The sequence below is a fragment of the Miniopterus natalensis genome, chromosome 6, assembly GCF_054644295.1.
Source record: "Miniopterus natalensis isolate mMinNat1 chromosome 6, mMinNat1.hap1, whole genome shotgun sequence".
Classification (NCBI taxonomy): Eukaryota; Metazoa; Chordata; class Mammalia; order Chiroptera; family Miniopteridae; genus Miniopterus; species Miniopterus natalensis.
In genome coordinates this window covers 58,653,931-58,673,673 of record NC_142086.1, presented here as the reverse complement: position 1 = coordinate 58,673,673, position 19,743 = coordinate 58,653,931, and the positions used below count along the sequence as shown (strand labels likewise).

At 38.1% G+C, this 19,743-nt stretch overlaps 1 protein-coding gene across 1 annotated transcript in view; it reads right to left on the bottom strand.

The window, feature by feature from the left end:
- Positions 1–19,743, bottom strand: part of CCDC39 (coiled-coil domain 39 molecular ruler complex subunit) — a 35,009-nt gene that overhangs the window by 6,990 nt on the left and 8,276 nt on the right. The window contains exons 7-14 of the mRNA XM_016218094.2: positions 17,149–17,340; positions 14,598–14,701; positions 14,149–14,281; positions 11,242–11,436; positions 9,906–10,070; positions 7,326–7,463; positions 5,949–6,157; positions 1,100–1,223 (exon numbers count right to left, since the gene is read on the bottom strand). Coding sequence (XP_016073580.2) covers positions 1,100–1,223; positions 5,949–6,157; positions 7,326–7,463; positions 9,906–10,070; positions 11,242–11,436; positions 14,149–14,281; positions 14,598–14,701; positions 17,149–17,340 — 1,260 coding nt within the window. The remainder of the gene's footprint in view (positions 1–1,099; positions 1,224–5,948; positions 6,158–7,325; positions 7,464–9,905; positions 10,071–11,241; positions 11,437–14,148; positions 14,282–14,597; positions 14,702–17,148; positions 17,341–19,743) is intronic.

Genomic DNA, 19,743 nt, shown 5'->3' with positions numbered 1-19,743 from the left:
AGAAGAGGGAAGTCCTGAGGATACTGGACAGGATACAGCCCTGAGGTACTACAGACTGATGAGTTATAAAAACGGTTTGAGAGCTGGGACTCATTTCTCTTACTGGTTAGGCAGAATTTTCTGAGGCAAAGTGGCAGGATGTCACACTTACCGTATGTGTTAGGGGCAGCCCCAGAAGACTACAGGAAGGAACTTGTCAGATTACGTATAAATTGAAAGGGAGGGAACGCCCACAAGGGCCCACATCTAAAGGTGTGAACTGGGAGATCCGCCCACTCCTGTCCATGTACCACTCAGGGAGGAGTTACAGTTACAGCCTCCATTCCTCCTTTGCGGTGTTTCGAGTAAGTTCCTAAACTCTGTAAAGGAAATCACGCCTGTTCGGGTACTTTTCACATGGGAAGATGAATATAGTAGTGTTCAGGAAGGGAGTTGCATCCAATCCCTAATCACCTCCAAACTTTCCATTATGGGTTACCCGGTACAGATACCCGTGAGATGGCAGACGCCTCCCGAACGTCAGAAAGAACGGAGCAGAGTCACCTGTTCACTTGTCTCCCACCTACTCTGAAGGCGAAGGGACAGCCCCTCTTCCTCTCTGGCTCTCTGCCCTCCCGGGACTGCAGTGGTAAACCGGGGTATAAGATTTCAGAAGTGGGGTAACTCCAGGTGATGATAACATCTAGGGGCTGGCCATATGAGCGGGCGGCTACAGGGAAGTCAGAGCTTTGCGCCGAAGGTGTTGAACAGACTGTCACATGTATGCTAAAGATATCCATAGAAATAGTAGGTCTTAGGGTAAAATAGGTTATGAATCTTGAATAAATGAGGGAAAATGACACAACACAAAGATGGAAAGAAAAAAAAAAAGTGTCTAAGGGTAGTCCAGATCCTTCTCGGGCCTCATGGACTGGAGGTGTATAAAACTAATACAGCTTCAGTACTTCTGTTAGCAACTAATGTTTTATGGCCCTAATGAAGTGCAATAGTTACTAGAGTGCTATGAAATTTGAAATTTCATGGACAAAAAGCAAAGCCACTTTGGTTAACAAAGAAAGGACGCTTGTCCCTATCACAACTGTAACTCAACTGAGGCTACCTTGATCACATAGTAGGCCTGTGTCATCTCCTCTTCTCCCTCAGGAGGCAGCATGACAACCGTGAGGATTTCATATCTGCTCTTCAGCTTATCGATTTTACTTAGCCGCTCATGAAAGTCAGCACTAACATGGAAAGAAAAGGAAAGGAAAAATTAAACACTGAAAAACAAACACTTTTTGAAAAGGACTATGGGGTTCCTATAGGAGACAGTGGTATTTGTGTGACTACTGCCATCAGATTAAATGTTCTCACTTTTCAGTTTTATAATTCAGCGCGAAGGGTCTGGATTTCACCCTATTTGGAAGGTAACAAGTTATCCTGCACAGTTTCATGGATGCTGGCAGAAGACATAAGATTCCTGGGTCAGAGAAAAAGCACTTTTTCACTCATGGCATGAGCCTCCTATATGCACTGGTTTCCCTTGCTCTCCAAGTACCACACAGGCGAGGAGGGGCTCAAATGAACGCTGCACACACAATAGGTGTATATCACAGCTGAGGAACCTCACACTTAGGTAACCTAAATATTTTATAATAGGAAATAAGCAAGCATGCCTAACCTTTGCTCCAGAGGAAGATACTACCTCTAGATTCTGAGGTTGTTCACTATCCAAACATCTTTTAAATGATAGTCTAATGCAAATCAAAACCACATGACATATCTCCTTAACCCATTAGGAGGGCTACTGTCAAAGAAAAACAAACAAAATACAGTACTGGCAAGGATGTGAAGAAATCGGAACCCCTAAGCACTGCTGGTGGGACTATAAAATGGTGTAACCACTATAGAAAACAAAAAATTAAAAATAGAACTGCTATATGATCCAGCCATCCCACTTCTGGGTATATACCCAAAAGAATTGAAAACAGGTTCTCAAAGACACATCTGCACACCACTGAGTTCATGAAAAAATTGAAAACAAATGGGATGCTATTGACAGGAAAAACAGAGAGACATACAGATAAATGCAGAAACAAGAAACATTGTCACCAAAGAAATCTGGGGAATATCCAAACTCAGGAATAAGAAATAAAAAGAGAGATAGTAATCTCTGAGGCTATTATCAAGGTAATTAACAAAAGAATTGCCTACAGAACTTCTGAGCCACTCTCCTCAACCCCCTGAAGTATACAGGGATGTTGGCAGGAATTGTTTATGCACCAGTGATAACCCCCCAAATTACCAGAGTTCTAGTGTTGTATGTGGGAACTGGGGGTATAAAAAAAAGAGTGTGATGTCATTCCCTGGCCTGGACAAGAGTGGACATTAATTAAGAAAGAAAGGCAATTCTACCCAGGAATAAAGTATGGCTCCACCCCCCCACCAAATAAACTCCTTTAGGGACAGACTCACCCAGAGCCTACAATCAGCCTCCCATTTAGAGTAGAGATCTGCTGGAGAAACAGATCTACCTAGTTGCAGAAGAAGCCCATGCAAGATCATTTTACAAATCACCATGGTTATTAATTAAGCCCTTTTAAGTAAATGTAACAGAAAGCCTAGGACTATCAGACATTTATGGAATAAACAGCCTGAACAAAAGGAACAAAATGAGCGATGACAGGATGGACACTAGGAGAAACAAAGACAATGCCCGGGGCAGCAGGGAAGCTCCCGGCGCTCTCCTCAGGAGCCTCAGGCAGACGGGAGGCTGTTGCACCCAAGACACCCATCGACGAGAGCGGGCCGCCACGGGAAGAAAGGAAACGAAGGGACGAGAGTTCTTGCCAATAATTTCCCCGTTTCAATTTAACTTATTTTTCATTACAGTTGACATTTATAAAACTAGTGAAGAAAAAGACTGAGTTAGAGATATGGAGAAAGAGGGGCAGGGAACAAGGAGGAGACGGGAAAGGGGACAGGGAGACAATGAAAATATCTTCAAAAGCGGAATAAAAGGAATAGAAAATTTAAAGTGGGAGGAAAGTTCAAAAATCTGGACGTGAAGACAGATCTAAGAACAACATCACTAAAAATGAGCAACAAATGGGTAGGATAGAGCATGAGGTGAGAAAAAAATGAAAGGAGTAATAGAAAAGTATTTTCCTGACCTGAAGAAAGGCTTCGACGAAATAACTGGAAGAGCTCGTGAAGGGTCAAACAAGAAAAACAGAACACACAGGCACATGCGGGAAAATTCTAAAGCCCATGGTAAAAAGACTGTCCCAAGCTTCCAGAAAGAAAACAAAAGCCAAGTTCCCTACAAAAGAAGGCGAATGAGCCCGAAACCAGGCCTCGTGAACAACACTGCACTCCAGAGGAATGTGAAACGAGGCTTCCCGAGTTCAACTAATTCAAATGGGGGGCGGAGTAAATACGTTTTAAACATGCAAGGGCTCAAATTTTTCAGAGAACATCAATAATGGAAAAAATGTCAGGACATACTCTGGAGACATGAAATGGAAACCCAAGAAAATAAGATGACAAAGGACACATGAAAGATACTAAACCAAGACTACAAAGTAAAACACGTGGCTAGATGGAGACGGCTGCTGGGAACCGGCTGCCGCGTTCAAAGCGCGTTATAAGGAAGCAGCTCTTTGAAAAGTAGAGCAATAATATTAAAAAACTATAAATAACAACCTGATATGATAATCAGTGATTTCAATAATACGTGAAGGGTGGGGACGGGAAACGCAGTAGTGAGACATGCTGAGAGTCCCTGGGACAGGGATCTCAGAGGGAAGGCGGGAGGGGTGGGGAGAGATTAATCAAGGGCCTTCTCTGCATCAATGCATAACCCGCGGACACAGACATTAGCGTGGGGAAGGCCTGGGGTGCAGGCTGGAGGGGATCAATGGGGGAAAAGGGGACATCTGTAATAGTTTCAGCAATAAAGAAATTTTTTTAAAAAAACACAAAAGAAACATGTTAAGAGTCTTAACCTCTTTTGGGAAACAAAAAATAATAAAATCAAATTAATCTTAAGTATTCATAGAAAAATAGGAAGATTTAAGTTTCTTTTGAATTTAAGAATAACCAATAAAATAATTAAAATTAGAATATATACCCTCCAAATAACGAAAGAAGAGAGAAAAACAAAATTCAGTAAAACCAGTGAAAAAAAAGTGAAGACAAAAAGAAATACCCACCATATGATCCAGATGTTTCACTTCTAGGTATTTACCCAAGAGAAAAGAAAGCCTCTGTTCATACCAAGAAAACATATGTTCATAGCAGCTTTATCTGTAATAGCCAAAAACTGGAAACAATTCAAATGTTTAACAACAGGTAAATGTGCACTAAATCGGAGTAGATGCACACAGTGTAATATTATTACTCAGCAATAAAGAGCCGGGGTGTCTGCCTGCCTCCTGTTTTTGTACAGTTCATGAGCAAAGAATGATTTTCATATTTTTAAATGCAAAATGGTTGGAAAAAATCTAGAGAAAAAGTATAATCTATGGAAAATGAAAATTCTATGAAATTCAAATTCCAGTACCCATAAAGTTTTACTGGAACACAGCCAGCCATGCTCATTTATTCACATATCGTCTGTGGCTGCTTTTACTCTATAATGGCAGGATTAAGTTGTTGCAAAAGAGACCATATGGCCTGCGACACCTATAATATTTAGTATCTGACCCTTATAGAAAATGGTGTGGGATGCAGCTAAAGCAATTAAAATTCCTGCTCTTTTACAAACTTATGCAGAGTACAGAAAAATAAGAAACACTTAAGGGAATTATTTTAGCCTTCAAATCTGAAAATTAATTAGCTAAGCATCTATCTCAGGAAGTTAGAAAAAGGAAATCAAAATAAGCCCATAAAAATAGAAGGAAAAATAGTGAATGTGAAAGCAGCAATTAATAAAATAGAAAATGAGCTCACAGGAAAAAATCAAGCTTTACTTCTTTTCAAAAACCAATAAAATTCATTACTTGCAAGACTTATCCCACCCAAGCAAAGGTAAGCGGCAGATAAAGCAAGTAAGGAATGAAATGCCAGAAACATTGCAGCTATGAAACAAATAATAAAATATTGTGAACAACTTTATGGCAATAACTTTGAAAATTACAGGAAATGGAAAAATTTTACTAGAAAAATATATAATTTACAAAAAACAACTCATGAAAAAGTACAAAATGCACTGTCCTATTTATTTATTCAACAAATAAACTGAACCAACAGTTGAAAATCCTCCTCACAAAGCTCCAGGCCTCCAATGGCTTTGTCAGTGAGGTCTTTGAAAATTCCTACTCTTCTACAAACTTATCCAGAATACAGAAAAATAAGAAACACACAAAAATCACTTTATAGAAGTGGACATAACCTTAATAGCCTGATAACTTGACAAAGGCCATAGAAAACGAAGAATAAGCAGAGATGAAAAATTGTATAAAAATATTACCCCAAAAAACTAGACTCATACAAAATACAACGTGTCAGACAAGCTGCGTCTATTCCAGAAATGTAAGGTTGTTTAACTTTAAAAAATCAATCAGTATTTTTAATTATATTAACAGACTGAAGGAGCTACACATCAATGAATGCAGAAAAAGCATACAAGAAAATTCAACATCCACTCCAGATTAAACAAATTAAAACAATCTCTTAGCATAAAATGAAAATATATGGGAATGCCCTTAATATTATAAAGAGTATCTAAAAAAACCTCTATGGTAAACTTCATACTTAATGGTAAAACAATGAAGACTTTCCTTTTGAGATCAGGCACAAGACAAGGTACCTGCAATCACCACTGCTATTCAGCAGTGAACTGGAGGTTAGTTCCAACAAGGGCAATAATGCAAGAAAAAGAAAAGTAATAAAGAAAGGAAAGGAAGCAAAAAAAACTGTTATGTTTTCAAAATTCATTAGCAGGGTGTGAAGATTCTAATTATTACCTTATGTTTTGCCGTTCCTGATCAATATATCTTATTTGTGATGCAAGCATTGTTTTGTGAACCTTAATTTCTTCATTTCGTTCTTCCATAGCTGTCTGTAATTGCTGTTTCCTTTTTTCCAGAGAAAGAACTTCTTCTGCTTTACTGTGAAGCATTTCACGAGTACGTTTAACTTCAAGTTTTAAGAGATTGTCTTCTATCATCAAACTCTATCAACATTAACAACATTGTCAAATATTGAAATATTTTTATACCCAAACCAAAATATTTTTCTGTATTATTGCTACAAAACTCAAATTTGAAAACATAACTTACTCCGTATGTATCAAAAATAAAGTACAGATGAATGAAGAAATTTAACGCAAAAGATAAAACCAATGCACTTACTGGAAATAGAAAACATTTGTTTGAATTTTAGGGTGACAAAGAAGTTTCTAAATAAATGTATACAGGGAAAAGCACTTAAATGTGTGATGTTTTAAAAGTTTTTAATGTCAAAAAACTGAATAAAAATTCAAAGACAATGGAAAAACCTATTGGCACTATTTATGATAGAATTAATATTTTTACATATGAAGATCTTTTGCAAAGCAATTTAAAAATATAAACCTCCTAATGGGACTGTGGGCCAAGAACATAAAAATTATGGAACACAGTATAATAATAAAAATGTTTTAAATATTTTTATTTAAACATAAATATTTTAAATTTCATGTTTACATATGTTTCAAAATGTCACCAATTTTTTAAATGCAGACTAAAAACAATGAGATACCATGTTTGACCATCAAATTGACAACAATTTTATAAACTATATAAGATCCAGCTTTGGTGATGGTGAATGCTTACACGTTGCTACTGGGAGTATTAATTTAACCCTTTAGAAGACAATTTGGCTTAAAAATCATTTCAAGACACTGAAGATATTCATTCTTTCCAACCTTAATTATACAGCTAGAGATTTATCCTAAGGAGCTAACTGAACAACTCTACAATGATATATGTGCATAGAACATGATAATACTATTTAAAACAGCCAAGCATTGGAAACAAGCATAAATCCAAAAAATAGGAGATGGCTAAGTAAATCATAGTAATTTCATGCAATGGACTGTAGGAAGACTTCAAAAGTATTTTTAAGGAATATTTAATGTTTTGGAAACATGTACAATATATTAACAAATCTTAAATACAATATATATAGCAAATTTTTTGAGACTGGAAGGTAATAATATACTTTAATACTGTTTATCTTGTATACAGTAATTATAGGGACTTATTGTCTCTTTTAAAATTTGCTACATTTTTAAATTTTTCTGTAAGTAGCCTGAAAACATGTGGTTTTTAATATTATATATTCATGTGATTTTACTGCACCTGTTTAAAAGCTTGAGCTTTATTAAGTTCTTTCTCTGATCTGTCATTGAAAAGGTTTAGTTCATTTATTTTGGCCGTGAGAGCCTGTTTTTCATCACAATTTTTACTGTTAGCCTTCTTGATAAAGTAAAGATCATTCTGCAAAAAGGAAAAAAGGTACATAAATATATTTTTAAATAGCAATATTAAATCCATACAATTAAACATCTTACAATAAAATATATGCTCCATTAAATATTTACAATAATCAGATTTTTAAAAATCTTATTTTTCACGCTCTAACATCCCTAATATAATATACATGGATATATTCACATAATTTTTATTAATTTTTATCATCTATTGATATTATGGTTACCGGTCAACCTGCATTTTTAGGTGATGGCCATTTATAGGAAGGAATGTGGGGAAGGAGCCCCAGCTTGGTTTAATACATAGTTCACCTTCCAGAGTTCATTATTTGGATTCAACCCAAGTCCCAGAAGGTAAAAACATTAACAGTGTGAGAAAGCATAGGGTCTTGGTTAACAGTATAAGCTCTGGAATCAGATGATAACAGTACCCACACTTCCTTAGGTTGTGAGAATCAAAGAAGTTCCTGGCAAAGAGTATGCCCCACAGCGTTTGATATATAAAAAGCTCATGCATTATTATTATTGTTATTATTATTATTATTATTACATATATAATCACATATTGCTAGAGAGAAAAATGCTAAATAAGGTCTAATTCCATAGGATGCATAATGGGTCATATATGCACAGATATTAGTTTTCTAGCTTTATGCCAGTTTGTATCCCTCCTACCACCCTGAAGCCAGGACAAGGTTCGTGCTCTTAGTCCCCTCTGGGTACATAAAGCAAAAACTTTTTAGCTCCAAGATCAATTTCTCTTCCCTCTCTGCCTTTTTCTTCCTCACTTCCTCTCTCCCTCCCTCCTTCCCTCCTCTGCCTTTCTCACTGCGTGTGTGTCTCTGAATAATCAAGACCTAGTAAGTAGCAAGACATTGAGAAGAGGAATACTTTTTGCGTAAATGAGATTTCATCAAATTAACTTTCAGAACAAAAAAAATTAAATTTAAGGTGAATTTCAACCAGAAGAAAGTAGTTTCTGTTATGCACAATAAAAGACGGAGTGGCATGGGAAAGGGAATGCAGAATGACTTGACAACCCCATGCTACTAATGAGAGCAACCTTCATTAGAAGAATAACTAGCTTTAATATCTTTAAAAATTCACTTGCATTTCTATTAATTTATTTTTCTCTGTGTAAAACTAGAGTTAGAATATGCAGAAGTACCAGCCAATTGCATAACGGACAGAGCCCAGGGTCGATAAAGAGGGAACACTAGAACAACCGCCACACAGCAAAGCAGGCAGGATTCAGGCCAGGGTCAGGAAACACGTTCGGCTACACAGGTCGCCTTTCTGTACTTCTATAGCATTAGTACGCCCATACTCTGCACAAGTAAAACAATGCCATTTACTGAGTACCTGCTAAAAAGCACTGTTATGACGCAAATTGCTTCTAATTCTCCCAAATGCCACAAAATTATTAATTTTTTTTCCATTTAATAGATGAATAAATTAGGACTCAGGAAAGTTAAAACAGCAATGGTATAACCTTGACGTTCAAACCCAATTCTTTGATTCCAAAACGTGCTCTTTTCTACTAAACCAAGGAAACAGTTAAAAAATATATTTCACCAGGCTACAAACTACTCCAAAACAAAATTTTATCATTGTAAAATTTTTTTTTTTAATGTGAAAAAAGTTAATAGCTCCCTTTCTCCTTTGTTAGCCCTAATAGAATTCAGGGCAGTTCATCACTAGGCCTTCCCAGCTGTTTGAAGAAACCGTGAAACCCTTTGGTCTTCTCCTCCATTCAGGTCCATACTCATCCTCCACTCTTGCTCTCCAATTAAACTTTACCATCGGTTTTATGTTACACAGGCTTCCTAACATAGGTTTTATATTACCATAAACATATTACTATACCTAAAGATTAAGTATATTTTCACCTTATTAACAAAATCGTTACCTGAAATATGTAACTAAGTAAATATCTGAATAACAACAATAGATGACCCATAAAAGGGCAGCTGCTTTTAGAAGTTATTTCATACATAAAGGACAATCAAGTTATTATGGCAAATGCATAATAGAAAACTAGATTGATCAATATTTTAAATCATGTACTATTTAAAAGCATTTTGAGTCACATGAATCAGGGATCAAATCCTAGCCCCCCCTATAGTAGCTGTGTAACCATGGACAAGTTACTTAATTTGTAAAACAAGTAATAATATCTTCCTCGCAAGCTCCCTTATTTATGAGGATTAAATGAAATAAAATACTAAAGGCATGTGATATATTTAGCATATAGTAAGTGAGCAATCGATGGTAATGTTACATTTTCATAGTCAGGACAGGAATATGGACATCAGCTCCTATGTTTGTGATATATGGGGTAGCTTGGCAACCATCTATCCAAAGTCAAGTCTTAGGAGCGTGTTCTCTTAAAACAGACTAACTAGTGACTAGCATATTTGCAGCATAGAAAGTGTTTTGGATAAGTTACATGAAGCTTCTTGATCTGTGCTTCCAAAATGCCAAATGTAGTTTTTTTCTCTTCCAACGTCTTTTTAAGTTCAATAACTTTTGTTTCGAGAGCCTGTTTTTCTTCTGAATTAATTTCTCCCTTTAACCGTGACATTCGGCGTTCCACTTGTTGAATGTGAAAATCCTGTTACAATTTTAAAAAATAAGTTAGTGAGGAGAAACAAATGGTGAAAACAATTTCTATAACTATAAAGACACAGTAAAGACTTTCTTATGAGTTGGCCTGGGCGTCACCATTTCCTGGAATCACTTTAAGCCTTCAGTAATTTACAGGATAAAATTATCCTTACCCTGAAGGGAGAAACAGCAACCTATTCTTCAGCAACCAGGGTACATGATAGTGACACATAAGTAATCTGAAAATATAACAAAGTCATATAGGGAGCTACTTATCATACTGCCACGATGGAACCTCAGGAAATCTCCTGGAAATACATGGACATAAAATTTTGAGGGTCCATTTTCTAAGGGATGCAAAAAAATGATATAGTCATAAGTTGTTAGCCATAAAAGACTCAAAACTCCTAATGAGTTATTTTTAAAAGTATACTTTGGCATCTGTAATTTTGAGAAACTAAAAATATATTAGTGGGGAAATTAAGATGTAGAGGGGAGGACATTAAGAAATTAATTGAACCCGGCAGGTGTGGCTCAGCACTTGAGCATCGATCTAGGATCCAGGCAATTGGGGTTGGATTCCCAGTCAGGGCACATGCCCAGTTTCGGGCTCGATCCCCAGCAGGGGGCGTGCAGGAGGCAGCCCATCAATGACTCTCATCATTGATGTTTCTCTCTCTCCCTCCCTCTCCTTTCCTGTCTCTGAAATCAATAAAGATATATTTTTTAAATGTTTTTTTAAAAAGTTAATTGAGACAGAACAAATAAATAGAAGAAATAAGGAAAAACTGAAAAAATGTTTTTAACCTATTAGTATAGGTGTGGGATGGGAAAGCCTGTGTCTGCACAACTGTGAATCAACATACAGTTTTCTTAGGTTTCAGATGTCCAGCTCCTTGTTTTGTTTTACTCTACATTCAATCACTCCAGGTTCCTTTAAAGCATGGTTCTCCCTCACTAGAGTTGTCTATCCTCTTACCTGTTTATTTCAGATCAAGAAAAAATAGCATTTAAGTCTCCCTCATCCTACTAATGACCTAGCATGATATCCCATCTTTAATATCTATCCCTCCAAGAGTGCTGCTTAGAAATCTTCGTTTTCTCAGAACACTGAGGTATCTTGAGCATCACAACTACAACAAATCAATATGAGAGATATTCATAAGAGTAACATCTACCTGACTGTACATAATTTCTTGCTGCTTCAAGGTTTCAAAATCCAGTTTATGTAACTGTTGGTTGAGGTGCTTTAGAGAGGAACGGGTTCCTTCGATTTCTGATACAACAGCTTTTTCTTTCATTGTCTCAGTCTGTAACTCATTAACTTTCTTAAATAGCACACCTTTCAATATGTTCAATTGAATTTCCACTTCCTGATGATAAGAATAACAGTGATTAATGAAATTATAATACCTTAAAATCTTTTCTTTTATAAATAGTATAATTTAGGGGCTCATAAACAAACCCCAACATTTTAGCCCTTGATATATAAAGACCTTCCAAATCCCCACCATTTCTTATAGTCTATTCTAGTGGACTAGAATAGTTTTCTATTCCTGCATCATGTACCTTGATCTGTCATCTTATTTCTAATCCACCCTCGCCTTAGCCATTCCACTGGTTTCCTTAGAAAACACCACATATAAGTTCACAAACTTTACTGAAGGCTTGAGAGTGTTTCAGGGAAGAAATCACATCACTCAATCTCCCACCTTCTCTGGGGCACGATCCAGTGGTGAGCAGGTAAGTGATTAACCACCAGCTTTCCAGTGGATGAGAGACTAGGGGGAAGTGGCTGATTTTCATGGTGTAAATATTCCCACTATAGCCAATCTCAAGCTTCTAAAACGATTCCACTAAATGCAGAGTTAGGAAGAGACGCAGAGTAGGAGACCATTATGCAGTATTTCCACTATACAAAGTAATTTTAAGTAACATTAAAAGCATAGATAATAGTAAAATAATTTGGAAATGATAACTGTTGAGTATTTATTACTTTTGTTTTTAATATAATTTTTTTAATTGTAAGTCTACATAATTTAATTTTTAATAGTAGCTACATTTAGCAGCCAACTTGCAAAATCCTGGAAAACGTAACGATCATTTCTTATGAGCTGGTAGGGCTGGCCCCCACACAGCACTGGCGCGACCTCCTACGCCCACCTGTTTCCATGTGCAGCCCTATAGGAAACAGAAACCAATCCCCACTCCCACTGCTCCTTCCTCAGGAGGCAGATCTGTCTTGACCTCAAGGCTTCACGACAAATATATTCTAGGCTGCAAATAGATCTGCCATGACAAGATCTATTGAAAGTTACCGTGTGTGTGTTTTTTAATTGCTGACTCTATTACAGATGTTATCGTTTTAAAATGTTGAAATAATTACCTTCTGTTCTCTTATACCCAGATTAGCATATTTCCCTTTGGCAACCAGTGAACCTCAATATAAAACAACAGACATCTGTGATTGGCACATTTAAGTTTTCACTAATCAAGAAATATAATCTGATATAATCATATGAAATGCATTATTTTTCATATAATTTTCATTGAGTTTAATGCCTTCTCAAAGATTGCCTAGCAGAGTTTTCAAGTCAGCGCTTGGTGGTGAACAGCACAGTACATCTCCAAAACACGCAGGGTGGGATTTTCCAACAAACACAAAATCCAACAGCTACAAAAATCCAGATTCTGAACACAACCCTGCTAGACCACAATTAGTACACATGCTGCAATCTTATTTTTCTCAAATTCAGCTAATTTCTTGAAAAATATCATGAGTTTTTCATTCTGTCACCAAAAGAGTCTATTTCATATGAATTTCAGTTTTTAACAGATTTCTGGTAAGTTCTAATACTGTCCCATTGCATGTGCTACAGAAAATCATGCTCTTAAGAGGAAAAAATAAAACTTTAAAAAATAATAATGTTGGACTCAAACACCACCCAAGTCAAGACTGCTGCACGACTTTATTGCTTGGGAATTTAAAACCTACAGCAACACCCTGAGGAAGCCCATGCTATCCAAATACAAACGAAACCTGCCTTGATATAAACCTCAGCAAACCGGGGATTTTGCCACCATCTTCAACACCCCCTCTGCTTCTCCCCTGCCCCGGCCCCACCCCCACAAAAAAGTTAAAAGCAAAAAGTAGTGCCCACAGTGCCGGGTCACACAGTGGCTTTGAAGTTTTCAGAGAAGAAATGGTGAACCAACCTTGCCCAGCTCCTCAGACACTGGCTTTAATGCTACCCGCCTGCCAAGGAGATCAAGGTAGAAGGGGGGCCGCCAGCGGGGCTAGAAAAGCGATGGCATGTAAGAGCCCGCTCCTGGCACAGGATGCCAGGCGGCACGGGGCTGGACAGACAGTAGCAGCAGGCGGTGAAGAAACACAGGCCATGGCTGTCGACCACGGGGGGGAATCGAATCACAAACGAAAAAGAGGACAATCGTGGAGAAATCAGTTGTAAAACAAGGACGCTTTTCCAGGTACGTCTGCAACATAAGGACACATGAATATGGATGGCCAGTGGGGACAAGGACACAGCAGGCACCAGGAAGGCTTGGGCTCCAAAGGACAGGGGCTACCTTTTAAGGAAGACATGAAAATTAAATGCCAGCCCGGCCGGGTGGCGCAGCAGTTGAGCCTCGACCTAGGATCCAGGGGATCCAGGTTCGATTCCCGGTCAGGGCACATGCCCGGGTGGGGGGCTCCATCCCCAGTCGGGGGCGTGCAGGAGGCAGCTGATCAATGCCTCTCTCATCATTGATGTTTCTCTCTCTCTCCCTCTTCCTTCCTCTCTCTGAAATCAATAAAGATATATTTAAAAAATAATAATAATTAAATGCCAGAAGTGGGGCAAATGGAGAACTCGGGGCATAAGAAGGCAGCAGGTCACCCAGAGCCTCAGAAGCGATAAAAAAAAGGGAAGCCCAGCAGCGCTGCCCGCAAAGGCGGTCCCGCCAGACAGCGGGGCCCCGGGACACGCCTCCCCGCGCCGCCCCGAGCCCCGCGCCTCCTGCGCCAGCCCCGCGCCTCCTGCGCCAGCCCCGCGGGGCCGCTCTCGGCGGCGGCTGAACTTCACCTTCACGTTCCTGTCCTCTTCCTTCAGCAGGTCTTCCAGGTTCGTCGCTTTCTCCTCCGCTGACATCGTTTTCTCCGTTATCTGCGATAGTTTGTTTCTGGCAATCTCATTACAGTTTTTGATTCTGTGCAACCTGGAGAGGGTTTGCGGTGAAGAGACAGAAAGCGGGTCCAAAGGCGTTTAATGCAAACGCACAAGGAGCAGCTTGTCCCGTGGTTTCTTCATATAACCTGGGGGTTTCCTTTACCATAAGCCCTTTTATTACCAATACACATTTAATAAGCCACAGAAAGTACTGCTCCTGAGCCTTTGCGAAAAAAACCCTGGGAAGTTTTTTAATTTAGTAATTTAGTAGCTATAATTTGATAGTTATGTAACTAACAAAAGCAATTTGATGTTTCTAGAAGTAGTTTAAAACGATAAGCGTATTTAAGTATCTTTTTTCTTACCTTATTGTTTCATCATGAATATCCATCTTTACTTTGGAAATATTTTTCCTCAGAGCTTCCACATCACTGGAACTTCTATTCACGGTGGCTTTTAAAGAATCCAGCTATTAATTAGTTAACAAACAGAAAGTACATATTTATAGTTTATAAACGAATTTCATTGCCCAAAATGTCTATTCAAAACACTTGAGTTTCTAACCTGCAACACTCCCATAAGCACAGTGTAACCATACTGCTGTAATAAACATGAACAGTTTTCCTTTTTGATCTAATATTACGGTTTAAATGACTTGTATAATACTGGCAAATTATAGAGACCCACAAATATGTGTTTAAAATACATTAGATCAAAACTTCACAACACTGGGTCTGATAATAATTTCTTTGATGTGACACCAAAGGCACAGGGAAAAATTAAAAATCAGACAAATTGGACTTTATCAGAATTAAACACTTTTGTGCGTCAAAAGACAGTATCCGTGCAGTAAAAAGGCAATCCACAGAATGGGAGAAAATTTGCAAATCAGTATGTGATAAGAGATTAATACCCAGAAGGTATGGAGACCTCAAACTCAACAACAACGAATGATCCAAAACTGGGCAAAGGGCCTGAACAGTCATTTCTCCAGAGATGACATACAAATAACAAAAAAGCACATGAAAGATGCTCAGCAGCATTAGCCATTAGGAAAACGCGAATCAAAACTGCAATGAAATTCCACCTCACACCTGTTATGAGGGTTACTAACAATAATAACAATAATAGTAACTACTATTGGTGAGAACCGGCGAAATTAATCCTGTTGGTACAGCCGCTGTGGAAAACAGTATGACCGTTCTGCAAACAAGTAAAAATAGTTACCATCCGACCCAGCAATTCTGCGGCAGCTGTACACCCACATTCACAGCAGCTAAAGGGGGGAGCAACCTAAGTGTCCACAGACAGGTGGATGGATAAGCAACAGGCCCCGGCATTCAGGAGGAAGGGAATTCGGACATCTGCTACAACACGATGAATCCCGAGGACATTATACTAAGTGAAATAAGTGAGGTCAGCCAGTCACAAAATACTGTATGATTCACTTACATGAGGTACTCAGAGCAGTCAAAGTCATGGAGACAGAGTAGAACGGCAGTTACCAGGGGCTGCTAGCAGGGAGGAAGGCCGGGTTATTATTTAATGGGTTCAGAGTTTCAGTTTTATAAGAAAAAGAGAGTTATGGAGATAGATGGAGCTGATGGTAGCACAACATTAGGAATGTATTTAATATCAGTGAACTGTAAGCTTAAAATGGTTAAGATGGTAAATTGTATGTTATGTGTATCTCACCACAATAAAAAAAAAATTGGAGAAAAGAAATAAAGTACTGCTATGTGCTACAACATGGAGGAACCTTGAAAATATTATGTAAGTAAAAGAATCCAGACACAAAAGGCCCCATACTATATGACTTCATTTATCTGAAATACCCAAAACAGGCAAACCCCTAGAGACATAAAGTACACTAGTAGTTGCCAGGAGCTGGTTGGAGGGGAGAAAGGAGAGTGATTGTTAATGAGTGTGGGGGTTCTTCTTAGACTTAGAGTGACAAAAATATTTTCAAATGAGAGGGTGGTGATGTTTGTACAATTCTGTGAGTACACTAAAAATTATGATATGTGGATTATGTCTCAATAAACAAATTATGAATGAATGAAGAAATCCTTGCATTCTTTTCTGCAATTGCTTTAAACTCTAAAATGTTTAAAAATGAGCTATTAGCAGTGGCATTTAACTTAGAAATTCATTTGTTTTACTTTTTTTAGGATCTTCTGTGACTATTCTCTTTGAGCAGAATAAGAACTTTCCCTCTTTATCAGAAATAAAAAGCATAACAATTTATAGAGTAAAATGCTCTACAGTATTCCAATTTCCCACCTAAACAATGTAAACTTCAGATAACAAGGTCTTAAGACATAAATTTCATAAAGATCTCTTCACTGCTAGCTAAGGGGACTGCTACCTCTCTCCGTGGAATCATCTAGTTGGCATGAATGACACCAAAGAAGACAAGAACACAACAGAAGTTTTCTTCTCTCTCAGGCGGTTTCAAGGTATTTGAACATTACATTGTCCCACTACCAGACCGAAATTTACCCCTTAACAAGGTGAGAAACTGAATTTAAACAGGTAGCCCCACTTAGAGTTTGAGAGTTAAAACCCCTATACACATGTAGCACTGGAAAGACACTTGAATTTATCACTAATGCCAATATTCACCTTCATATTTTCCCATTTTCCGGTTATCACGTAATTATGATTTCCAGCCTAGCCCCTTCAGGAGCCTTTTGCCTTGGGCCACTAACAAAACGCGTGCGACAGGCAAGTTAGGCACCGCACAACTCCAGGGGGGCCCTTCACACCACCTGTGAGGTGAGTGGCGCCCCCCGATGCCGTCACCAGTCAGGGGCTCAGAGCACCCTAAAAGTTCGACAACACGGAGGGATGAGACAAGAGCAAAAGGCAGGAATCTGTCATAAACACACAAGCCAGTCTTTTGAGTGGGCATACCTCATCCTTCAGCTGGTTCCTATTAACTTCATGCTGCTGATACTCCATTCTGCATTTTAAAGCTTTACGATCAGCAACAGAAATTCTTTTCTCATACTCTATGTTATTTCCAATCTCATTTTCCAGGAACTTGATCTTTTCCTTCACCACACTTTCTTTTTCTCTTATTTCCTGCTTTATCTTTGCTAATGCCTAGGATTAAAAAAAAAAAAAGTTAAATATATGTTTAATATGATGAAGAGAACAAAAACTAACAGGAGCTTAGTTTTCATTTTTCTATTATATTTAGTATTTATTTTATCAAAACTTCTTAACAGAATTTTTTTAGAGATTATATTTATATGCATTAAAACAAAATATTAATATGCTACATACCAAAAATAATAAACTCATATTTTTTAAAGGTTTCTATATTTCCTTCCAGCTACTTGGTACTTCGCTAAAGAGATGAGGAAAATGTCAATCTTTTACAGATGAAAGGTGACATCTAAAAGCATCTAACAGTGTTAATATTTCCAAATAGAAAGCTGAATTTCAATGACATTTTCCAAATATTTTACAGGGCCAGGTCTGTTTGTTTTTTCACCTTTTGAGAATAGCATTTTAGTTATTGGCTTTAATAGGAATGCCTTCACTCACGCTTTTTGCTGATCTTGGCGACACAAAATTAACAGAATGTACAAAGTAGAAACTGAGATGTGGAACAAAGAGGATGAGGCCCACCTAAGAGGAATCATTGAAGGCATTATCTAACAGGCTTAACTCAAGCCAGGCCTGAAAAGGTAAGTGGAGACGCATGAAAACTTCAATGTGGTTAAAGCTCGGGGTGGGAGGGCAGGGATAGAAGGGGGATATGCTGAGGAGCTGAGGAGGGGTGGATACAGATGAAAGGGAGGAGGCTAGAAAGGCAGAGGTTGGGGCTGACTGCCAAGAAATCCAAGTTTTCTATTGTCATGCTAAAGAGGGTCAACTTTTAAGCGATATGGAACAAAGATGACTGTAGAGCTGGGGAATAAAAAGATAATGCGTGGTTTTTACAAGTGATTATTATTGCAATATGTTGGATGAATTTCAGGGAGAAGAAAAATTTACTCTAAAATACATTTCTTTCAAGTTTTCCAGAATGGGGTCCCACCAAACAACTAATTCCAGGAAATGGGATTGGGGAGATAAGTGGTCTGAAATCAGCAAGTTTTAGATATGCTGCGTGGAATATTGTACATATTAGCATATTAAATGGATATATATACATATGAGATGCACTACATTTTAAAAAAACATTTTTGTTTAATCTAGTATTCCCATATGTTCCCTATAACAAGTAACATTCTATAATTGTAGCATTCTATATATCTACTGGGTGCATTCAACCAAAGGACAGGTCAAAACTTCTTAGGTTTATATATGGCAAATGATCATTGTAGAATTTCCTGCCTTATATTGATTTTTCTACTTAATCAGATGCTTTAGCACCTACTTCAACATTCACATTATTTAAAAGTGCTATCTTTCGCAGTTAAGTTTTCATATAGGTAATGCTTATTAGTAATATCTCAAAATGTTTACACTAGAATAAAAGCATAATAGAAAAATATTTCTAAATGATGTAAAAGTTTCTTTTAAGAAGTCAGTTTCAGGATCCTATGGTCAGACTCCTGCCAAGAAGACACTGAGAAGGCAGGAACTGTTTTGGAAGAAAAGGAACAAAAGGGTCCAATGTGCTAGTTAATCCTCTAGTGGGGTGAACCAGCTCCTGCTGGCTCATCACAACTGACTTGCACATCTCTTCTCAACGCTGCATTCGGTGGAGCCGTGTTGGTAAGGAAGCAGTTTCACCACAGAAGTCAGAAATGCTACAGACTGGGAACCAGTTGTTAAATACTTAGAAACACACCTCTACCTATGGAGCCACTTTTCAGCACCCTCCCGGGTCTCCTACAATACCCCCAGGAGATAGCAACCAGCAAGTAAGGCACCACTGTGAAGATGACAAGATGTGTACTCTGCGGAATCAGGAGGCTGAGTCGATGCAGCTGTGGGGCTACATGAGCATTCCATTGTGACCTGCAATCTCAGATTCGGCACATTTTATTTATACAAAGGAAGTAGTTTAGGACTTGATGTTTGAAAGCAGTAAGAAGTCAAGAAAGAGAAACTACTATAAGCATTAAAAGTTAAGAGGAACTCACAGTTAAGGTTGGCTCCCCCTTGTCCCTCCTAGGGAGGCATAGGCCATTTTGTTGATAAAATGTTGGTCACTTACAGAAATTTAAAATAAAAGAATGGCATATTTGCATATAACAAGTAAACCGCATCTGGATATCAAAATTCCTAACTCAGTGATCTGAGCTGCTTACCAAATGCCTTTCCGTGGAGTAGGTTCAGAATGTTAACACATCTTCTCAACTGTCTTCTTTCCTCCTCAATCCTTTCTCCTTCCAAACTTTCCCTACTCTTCCCATTTTAATTCACCACTATTTTACCTCTTAATGAATTCCCAAAAAAGTTCCAAAGTACCCTGGAAAGTAGCAAAAGATAGTACTAGCTCTGTATTTCATGAGTGTGGTATCCCTCCCCTCCAAGCTTCTACCCCGT